Here is a 10,148-nt window from a genome sequence, read left to right as displayed (position 1 = left end):
TATAATTATCATAGTGATAACTATTATTATTTTGGCCTTTCGCACACCCACATTCATTGGTCAACCATTCGTCTTTATTTAGACTTATCATGCACTGCTATCACATTCACTTCAAGAATGGAGCAAATCAAGTGGGACAAGCTTCATGCTTTTTCATGAAAATTATATTATTATTTCTTTAGTTATTATTATTATTATTATTATTATCAATATAGTGCATTAGGACTCAAACCCAATGCCTTACCCATATAAAGGCATGCTAGGCCATAATGCGTTGGAACTTGAATCCAACATCGTTTCATCAACATAGTGCGTTGGGACTTGAACTCATTGTCTTACCCTCAAACTTTGGCATAATGGGCCAAAATTCACTAGGACTCGCACTCGAGCCTTTAAAATATTATTACTTCATAATTATAGGCATAAGTAAATTAACTTTCAAGAAGACATATACAACTATTTCAATCTTGAAACAATTCCTCTGCAACAAAAATGCTAGTTAGGATATATGCCATTTTGTTTTCAAATGATACAATCACTTTTACATTTTAATAAATTAATTAGGGGAAAGGTGCAGATAACCTATAACCACTTATATTTCAAAGACTATAAGAACTTCACCAAAAAAAATCTAATACGGAGGAATGAGCCTTATGTTTCCAGCAAAAATATTTAAGGCTTAATGCATAACTGTGACTATTATAAATTATAACTATATTGAGTTTATATTGATTGTATATTCGAATGCCAAATTTGTAAGGTACTGTAAAATCGCCTACATATTTGATAATTTTGCTTTCAATGAAATACATCATGTGATGGTAAAAATATTATTACTAAATTACCTTAATAATTATCTATCATAGTATGTAAAAGGTCAGAACATATATATATACGTTAGAATATTATCTTTGTCCTATAAGAGATATAGCAAATAAAGACATACCTTTCCAATTCTTTATTTCACTGGATACAGTTGAAAAAAATATTTTTACTAAACACTGCACATAAAGTTAATGCAAAGATATGAAAATATGAATGGGTTTAGATGGATGTAAAACTTATCTTTGTATTATCATCCAAGACATTTTTCATTGTACTTGATCTCATTGCCTGCTTATAACTTACATAGTCTTGACATAGAAGATTATGAAATGAGCAATTCGTGCTGATAACATGTTATAAAATAAAAGCAACTTAGTAAAACATGAACAAGACATGTTGTTATGAAATAAAAGCAATTTAGTAAAACATGAACAAGAAATGGAGATAGAGAGAAGGAAGAGATTTTCTTCTTCAATTGTGTGTATTTTCCTATCTATTACAAGGCCTTTATATAGGCATGAAAAGTGAAGAAAAATATGTCATTGAATATGTCATTAAGCATAAAAATATGTCATTAAGTATTTGAGAAGATCATGGAGGAAGAGTAGACATCCACCATAATTTAATTTTTCTTATAACACTTTTAAGCATTTGTGCTTAAGAGCTACTTTTTTTAAGCCAATCCAAACGGGCTCTGAGTCCTGGTCAAAGAAGTTGTGTATTAGACACACTTTTAAAAGGTTGAGCGTGTAATATTATTTTCGTCCACAGAAAATGTGTAACATGGATTCGGTCCATTAGAGTTTTTGACCAATATTGTCCCTTATCTTTGAAGGTTGGTCTATTTTGGTCTCTCAAATATAACCCTGAGCATATTTAGTCCCTTAAGTATGCTAAAGTGGAGCACCTTTAGTCTCACTGACACAATATGTTCAAAAACTAACTGTGTTACCCAACTCTGATTCATGAAATAAATCTTCTGCTCTGAAGCAAAATGTTTCCTCTCCTTTTATTGGATAATGCAAATTATCACTTTAATTTTTCATTTTTAGATAATGTCTTCTAAAATTTTGACCTTGAAAATATCCCCTTATGTGCAAGTTTTCAATGAGAAAATGACACTGTATAGCCGCTGTAAAAATAATAGCCGAAAAATATATAAAATTTGTATATATATACATTTAAAAATTTTGGGTTGATTTATACAAATTTTATATATTTTTTCGGCTACTATTTTTACAGCGACTATACAGTGTCATTTTCTCATTGAAAACTGACAAAAAAGGGGATATTTTCAAGGTCAAAATTTTAGAAGACATTATCTAAAAATGAGAAATTTAAGTGATAATTTGCGTTATCCAATAAAAGGAGAGGAAACGTTTTGCTTCAGTTTACTTCATGAATCAGAGTTGGGTAACATCGTTAGTTTTTGAACACATTGTATCAGTGAGACTAAAGGTGCTCCATTTTTACATACTTAAGGCACCAAATATATTCAGGATTATATTTGAGGGACCAAAATAGATTTATCCTAAAAAATAAGGGACAATATTGACCAAACACTCGTTCAGGTGTCAACTTATGTATTTTGGCCAAATAGAACCTAAATCTTTGTAATAATAGCCTCCCGGCAAAAGTAAAAAACGTAAAAATTGAGCCTTTTAGATCCTTCTAAAATATGGAGTATATACCAAAAATGTTGGGCCTTAAAGGTCCAACTTCTAGATCCATCTTTTTTCAGAACCCTCCAGACCGTTCCTACTAGCATTTCTCTCTATTGCACTTTCTCGCGTACACATTCTTTTCCCAGATCCAATTCTTACAGTCGCCGCCGTCTTCAACTGCTTTCCGCCGCCGCTTATTAAACGCAGAATGGCTCGAATGGGAGAAGGAGACAAAAGATGGATCGTGGAGGACCGTCCAGACGGCACAAACGTCCACAACTGGCACTGGTCTGAAACCGATTGTCTCGAATGGTCCCGCAACTTCTTCAACAAGCTACTCTCAAACCAAACACTCCTCAACGGCGAAGGCAATCTCTACATCCGAACGAAAAAGCTCGAAAAACTCGAAGGAGAAGCGTACGTTAATATCCGCAAGGGAAAGATAATTCCAGGGTATGAATTAAGTCTAGTACTTTCATGGGAAGGTGAAGCTAAAGACACTGACGGCACAAGTTTGTTGAAAACTGAAGGGACTGTAGAAATCCCTTATATATCCGACGAGAATGCTGGTGAAGACCCTGAAGCTAGGGTTACAATTAGGGATGAGGGTCCCATCGGGAAAAGATTAAAAGATGCTTTTATTGCAAAAGGGAAGACTTTCGTTTTCGAGCAAGTTCAGGTTTATGTTAATGCTATGGCGAGAGGTGGTCCTGCTAAGGACGACCTCGAATCGAAGAAAGTTGTAAGCAAAACTGCGGGTTCTGCCAAGGGGGTAGGTGCAGTTGAGAAGGATAAAGTTGCAGTGAAAGAGGTTGTGAAGAAGGAGGAGAAGAAGAAGGAAGGGTTTAAGACGATTGCGATGACGGAGAAGTTCAATTGCAGAGCGAAGGATTTGTTTGAGATTTTGATGGATGAGAGGAGATGGAAGGGCTTTTCACAGAGCAATGCGAGGATCAGTAAAGAGATTGGGGGTGAATTTACTATATTTGATGGGTCAGTGACTGGGAAAAATGTGGATTTGCAGGAAGGAAAATTGATTGTACAGAATTGGCGGTTTGGTAGCTGGCCTGATGGGATTGAGTCCACGGTATGATATTCTGGCCCTTGCGTTTCTGTAGTATCTTTAAGCATCGATATCAAATAATTTATACCGTTACTGTAATTTAACCTAACTTATTATAACACATTACTTGCCATTTATGGTAGGTTATCAATGAATGCTTATATATTAAATAGATTACCTACAACTACCTTTTAAATGACCTGATTATGTGAATATCTTTTATACCATCAATGCATAGAACTTAAACTCCATCAATCTGATGAATTTGAGTATACATGACCGTGTGAATGTTATATGTTTAGAGAGGAGAGCATATTTTATGGTCAAATGATCACCGATTTAGTTTGTAAGCATTGTCAGATGGACAAAGTTTTGTTAGTCCACTATTCTGGTTGTAAGAGAAGCATGGACCAAGGCTTTTTTCCGGGAACATGACAAAATGTTTTTGACAGTGGGTTTATGTGTTGAATGTATGATAAGCAGAACAGCTTTTCTGGCTTAGTTGGCTTCGATGGCCTATGGAGAATAGGGATCATATCAACTGCACTCTCATTTTTTGCTGCATTGCTCTGTTATATTAGTTTGTTACTTAACAATCCAATTTGAAAGGAAGCACCCGCCATGAACTTTGAAGTATTCATCCAGTCTAATACCTTCATCCATTCTATGAATCATGCTTTTATTCATAGTTTACAGGGAATTAAGGATTAATAACGGTTACATTGTAATTTGTATTGATTTGAAATGTGATAGCAGCCAAATATGCTTTATGCATTCAAAGTCCTTATATTTCTTTTAGTATTGTCAGTTCAGAATGCTTAAATAGAATGGTGTAACTCTTTTATGCAATATTGCTGTCATTTGTCTACATCAATAGACACAAAGAAATTGTTCATGGTAGATGAGATAGTCTAAGATTCCCCTCCCGAGCCGAGGGTCTTCCGGAAACAGCCTCTCTGCCTTCTTAAAGGCAGGGGTAAGGTCTGCGTACACTCTATCATTCCAAGACCCCACTTGTAGGTCTGCGTACACTCTACCCTCCCTAAACTCCACTTGTGGGATTACACTGGGTTGTTGTTGTTATAGATGAGATAGTCTAAGAGACAAGTTGTTAGTTTTCTGATGTAACTTTAATATTGGTCTTGCAGGTTCGAATTGTTTTTGATGAGCCTGAACCTGGAGTTACAGTAGTCAAGCTTACACATAGTAATGTGCCGGAGGAAGACAGGTCAGTTGTAGTTCGTCGGTATAGCATCCTATTCTACTCATATGCAAAGTATGATTTCTATCTCTCATGCTTCTCACTTCAACTCTGCAGATATGGAAATGCAACTGTTGTGGAGAATACTGAGAGGGGATGGCGAGATCTTATTTTCAACAAGATACGTGCTGTTTTTGGCTTTGGAATCTAAATCTTCCCAAGTGTGTAGAATTTTATAATTGATATTATACTTGCTGATTGTTTGAGACTGTTGGGTAACTAAGCCCAATTTTTCTGGGCAGACCTAATCATCCATTCAGCTGAGTTTCTTCTAAGCCGATTGTTTGTTTTCTGTTGATTAAAGCTGCTGTCTATCAATGAACATGTTAAAATATGCTTAAAATGAGAAAAGGTTCTATGGTTCCAGGTTGGTGATATAGTTCATTACTGAACTTCTACTCTATTCCGGGATGATACATGTTTTAAGATGTTGCCTTTTTCATTTTGGTAATCTTATTTGTGTGCTTGATAGACATCCACGTGGACACTATTATTAGCTCTTTGTGATGCTTCATATTCTGTTGGATGTATGTTGTAGAACTCAAATTTGTATGAGGTATTGCAGTTATCAAGTTTTCATGTTGGCAAGCTACTGATATGCTATACAATCTTCACTGCCTGTATATCTTTTGTCTCTTGGCTTAGAAAGATCCTTATTGGAAAATAAGTACGGCAATTAGATGCATTCCTTGTCGAGGAACAATCCCTTCGAACGATTGTTTGCAGTCAGAATGGCTACTTGGGATGTACCAAGTATTAGGTTCTGTACTTTTGATCTACTTTCTATTTGAGACATCACCTTAGTTTATGGTTGGACACCTTAGTTTCTCCAATTTGTTTGAAGAATCCTGAACCAAATAAATTTGTTTTAAAAAAAACAAACGAACAAAACTAGCTTTTCTAACTTGTGGAAGAAGGAAATTATAGGAGAGCTCTACCAATTAAATGATGATAGGTATGAGGTATGTAAGAGTCCCTTGCGCGCACATACAAAACACAGTTTGAATTCGTTGTTTCTGGAGTAGCAATGAGCACAATTGTATATCACATGGACAAACTTAAAATCTGGACTTGTATCTTCCTCCTCATAGTTGGTCTGCATTAATAATCTAGTTGACACGGTAATTGGCGTAGGAGGACAAGTCAGTTGATGTCGACATCTTATATACTTTCCAAAAGATACGAGGTTTTTTTTGGCGTTGGAATCTAAATCTTACCAGGTGTGTGTACAATTCTATTATGAGATTCTTGGTTAACTTAGCCGAACTTTTGTTGGCACTATGGATATGAAGATTCATTCAGCTGGCTTTCTTCTATATTTAATGTCAATTCTATCTTGATTAAACTTGCATCTATCTATGAACACGTGCAATTTGCTCCAAGTGAAAAGTGGTTTTGTCGCCATAATTCATTAGTAAAACTCTACTTATTTTACTTGGAATAAGACGTGTGCCTTTTCATTTTTCATTTATGTTTATTTGTATACCTGTTATCGACATCCATTCAGATACTATCACGAGCTGTTGATGATTACTCTATATTCTGTGGTCTGTGTTCTGAATTGAATCATGTATGAGATAATACACAATGTTTCCTTGAAAAAGAGGACATAGTTGGAGAAACTCCTTAGGTTTTATTGAAGTGAAAAAGAGGGAGAGGTTGACAGAGTATAGAGTACAGAAATAGCAGTGCACTGTTATTCTTTTACTCCGCTTGAGTATTTATGTAATAAGAGACTCGAATATATTCTATTAGTTGGACTAATAAGTCCATTAAGAAAACTCAGGCCTAATGTGTCTGCATTTTAGGCCCATAGCATTTGAGATCAGATAAAGTAGAGTTGAGCCCAGCAAAAGCAAGACAGTTTCTTCTTTTAATATTAAAAAAGAAGAAGAATAATTAACTTAAACAGCAGTCGCCCACTCAATTGCTTAAATTAAAAATAGTCGAAGTATGTAAAATATTTGTATAATTCATTTATAATATGTATATAATCATCATAATCAATCAATGTATAATCTAGGTATATCAGTTAGCCAAAGTAAAGTAAATAGCAAATTCGGCCGACTATTTGGGTAAAGAAAAACAACATTCTCCGCTAAAAGGATTCTACCAAACGTAGTCCAAATGTAATGTATTCTGCGCCTTTGATTGTTGCTCCTTGTAGGGATGGCAAGCGGGTCGGGGAGGGTGCGGGGCGGGTTTTCTCTTAACCCGCAAAATTTCAATCTTCCCGTCCCGTCTCGCATAGCAGTTGCATCCGCGTTCACCCGCCCCGCATTTACACCCGCGTCCACCCGCCCCGCTCCGCATACTTTTTTGTTGTTGTTAGTTTTAAATTCTTTTTTTTAATCTTTTGGCTAGAAATTGTTTTACACTTTTACTATATTTACTCATGCTTTTTATTAATTCTAACAATTACAGAGTACTTATAAGATACTTACGAGAATTAAATCTTGCACATATGCAATAAAAGTAACTTAAAAAAAGTTTTTGATATCATAATACCTCTTTGTTTTTTAACTTTTTATATTTGATAAAAGTATATATGTTAATTTTAGAAAAAAGATCCAGTCAAGTAATATCGCCTCTAAGTAATATTCAATGAACTTTTAGATTTATGCCATGTGGATCATAAAATAATTAATGGCTAAGATTCATTTTATTCCTATACTTAGCGATCAGAAGAACTAATATTGGCAAAAATTACTAACAACAATCGTTAAGATTAATCATGTTTCTTCTAAAATGCAAAATAAAGCAAAATATGGGCAGTGGATGAATTTTCCGAAGAATCGTTGTTAAGAAATTTTGATAATATTTGGCACCAAGTACATAGAAAAGATGGATACTTGTATTTGTAATTTTGAGTTATTATTTGTAAAATTGCTTTCGAAAAATGGAAAAACTATATGCACTACATTTTACTTTATTTTGCTTCAATATATTACGTGGAATCAATTTCATTGCCAGAAAGTCAAAAATTTGAGTTTCCTTCTTTGATAAAGTTTTTAAACCTGCACCTGCACCGCACCCACATAGATTTAAATTTTTTTTATTTTGACCCGCCCCGCTCCGCACCCACACCCGCATATGTTTAAATCTGCCCCGTCCCTTATGTGTCTAAACCCGCACTGCCCCGTATCCGCATCGCCCCATTGCCATCCCTACCTCCTTGTAAGCAGGGGCGGAGCTACAGTAGTGGGTGCGGGTTCGAGCGAACCCAGTAACTTTTTTCGGAACCCTGTATTTGTATTGAAATATTTACTAAATCTATATATGTATACACTACCGAACCTAGTAACAAAAGGGGTTTTGGTTCAACGGTAAGGGTTGTGGGTTCGTTGAAAAAGATGGGGGTTCAATTCCTGTTAAAAACAGTATTTTATTTTAAAATTTAGAACACACACACTTCAAATCCTAGGACGTTGAAATCAGGTGCCTCCAAGTCTTGTTTGATGAATTATAAACTACATAAAAGTTGTCCCTATTAGCCACGAGAAATACACGCAAACCGATATAAAAATGAACAATATTTTGGCACATGCAAAGAAAGGCATATTATGCCTCTTAAGGTAGTGCGATATAACCATTACGATATTTAAGAACTTTACAAAATGTCAGTGGAAATTAATTTTGTGCCTAAAATGTCATTAGGTCTTTGACGTAACCATCAGAATTAGGCTTAAATCGGTGATTTATAGTCAATAGGCAATACAGTAACTGTATAGAGTGATTGTGCGTTGGTTATCGGATTCATAAAGCAAATAAGCTGTTATAATGATTAAACTAGATCAACTGTTCTAAAAAGAATTACACAATCAATGTGTTAATAGACGTTTTCACCAAAATTTAGAATCAGCTTATTTTGAAAAGTAACTTATGTAAAAAGTACTTTTGAAAAAATATTTTTGAAAAATAATGCCATATGTCTGCACTCCGTTAGTCATTTTGCCATATCCTCGGCTTGTGTAACACATGCACCTTATTTTTTTGATAGGTTCTCGGGTGTTTAATAGGTGCACTTTTGATCATGTTGTTTTCAGTAGGAACAAGTCTTAGTTAAAATGTTTAAATGAAAAAGTGTGACGATTTAAGGTTTTGTATATGCATTTGACTTTTTAAAAAGTATTTTTGACTTTCTAAAAGCTTGTCAAAACACTTCTAGCTTTCTAAAAACAAGTACTTCTAACTTTTCAAAGGACAAATACACAACAGCTTCCTTAGGTTAAACCGTCGGATTAGACTGAACCGTAGGTAGCTCTTGATTTTATCAGCTCTTAAATCTCTTTCCTCCCCAATATTAGCTCTCAACTCTTCAAGCTTTGAGACTTTCACTCAAAAACATGTCTGGCTTTTGGCCACTGGAAAGACAATTATGCCTTTATGACTTATATTCTAAGAAAAAAGCCCTTACCATTATTGGGGAGGCAAAGTTTAATTTCTATTCCATCTGTTTCAAATTAAACGAGATACTTTTATTTTTAGTCTGTTTCAAAATATTTCTTCCGTTCATTTTTACTTGGCACGTTTTGACTTTTCACGCCCAAAAGAAATAATAAATGAAGTGCATAATTTATCATGATACCCATATTAATTGATGCATATTTTATTGGATTTGAGAAAATTATTTGAAATGAGTAATAAATACTGTGAGTATAACAGGAATTTTTTTTTAATCTTCTCTTGATATGCGTAAAGTGACAAGTAAAAATGAAAATCCATTTTTAGTATATATGTCAAATAAAAGTGAACGGGGGGAGTAAATGACATATTTCTAAATTTGAAAATAATTCCATTTTAAACGCTTCATTTTACTCATTTTACCCTTAATGAGAAGCTTTTATAACAACACAAATGTCATGGTCCTACAAAACTTTTACCCCTTAAGCTTTTAAGACCGCAATTTTTAAAAATCTTCTTTTTTTCTTAAACTTTGTGCCGAGTCAAACAACCTTATCTAAATTGAAATGGAAAGAGTACTAAATATTCTTACACCAAGAGAGATATTCGTTCGACCTACAAATTATACTATTTTTTTTTTTTATAAAAAAGAATAAAATTAGTGAAATTTCTCTTTTGAGATAAGCTTCCATTTTACTTTCTGATAATATGATGACTTGCAATCACAAGAAAACTTAAATTGAAAAGGACTTCGAAAAGGAAAATAAATAAGACTAAGGGTGTGTTTGGTATGTTGGAAAATGTTTTCTCTGGAAAATGTTTTCCTTTCATACCAAACACACCCTAAGTTTATGAGTTTTTTTTTCTTCCATGGCTAGTAATAGTATATTGTCGAAGCTCTGCTGAAGAAAATTATTAAGTTATTCTTAGT

General features: G+C 34.3%; 1 protein-coding gene across 1 annotated transcript; it reads left to right on the top strand.

The window, feature by feature from the left end:
- Positions 1-2,558: 2,558 nt before the first annotated feature.
- LOC107784939 (uncharacterized) lies at positions 2,559-5,186 on the top strand. Its single transcript, XM_016606141.2, has 3 exons — positions 2,559-3,576; positions 4,701-4,780; positions 4,871-5,186. Exons 1-3 carry the CDS (start codon positions 2,698-2,700, stop codon positions 4,962-4,964), a joined length of 1,053 nt encoding a protein of 350 aa, XP_016461627.1. The 5' UTR covers positions 2,559-2,697; the 3' UTR covers positions 4,965-5,186.
- Positions 5,187-10,148: the final 4,962 nt, after the last annotated feature.

This window comes from Nicotiana tabacum, chromosome 4 (assembly GCF_000715075.1).
Source record: "Nicotiana tabacum cultivar K326 chromosome 4, ASM71507v2, whole genome shotgun sequence".
NCBI lineage: Eukaryota > Viridiplantae > Streptophyta > Magnoliopsida > Solanales > Solanaceae > Nicotiana > Nicotiana tabacum.
This window is presented reverse-complemented; position numbering and strand designations above follow the sequence as displayed.

Coding starts and splice junctions, on each gene's coding strand:
- LOC107784939 (XM_016606141.2), top strand. CDS start 2,698: ATGGCTCGAATGGGAGAAGGAGACAAAAGATGGATCGTGGAGGACCGT. Junction 3,577..4,700: donor CTGATGGGATTGAGTCCACG/GTATGATATTCT, acceptor TTGGTCTTGCAG/GTTCGAATTGTTTTTGATGA. Junction 4,781..4,870: donor AATGTGCCGGAGGAAGACAG/GTCAGTTGTAGT, acceptor TCAACTCTGCAG/ATATGGAAATGCAACTGTTG.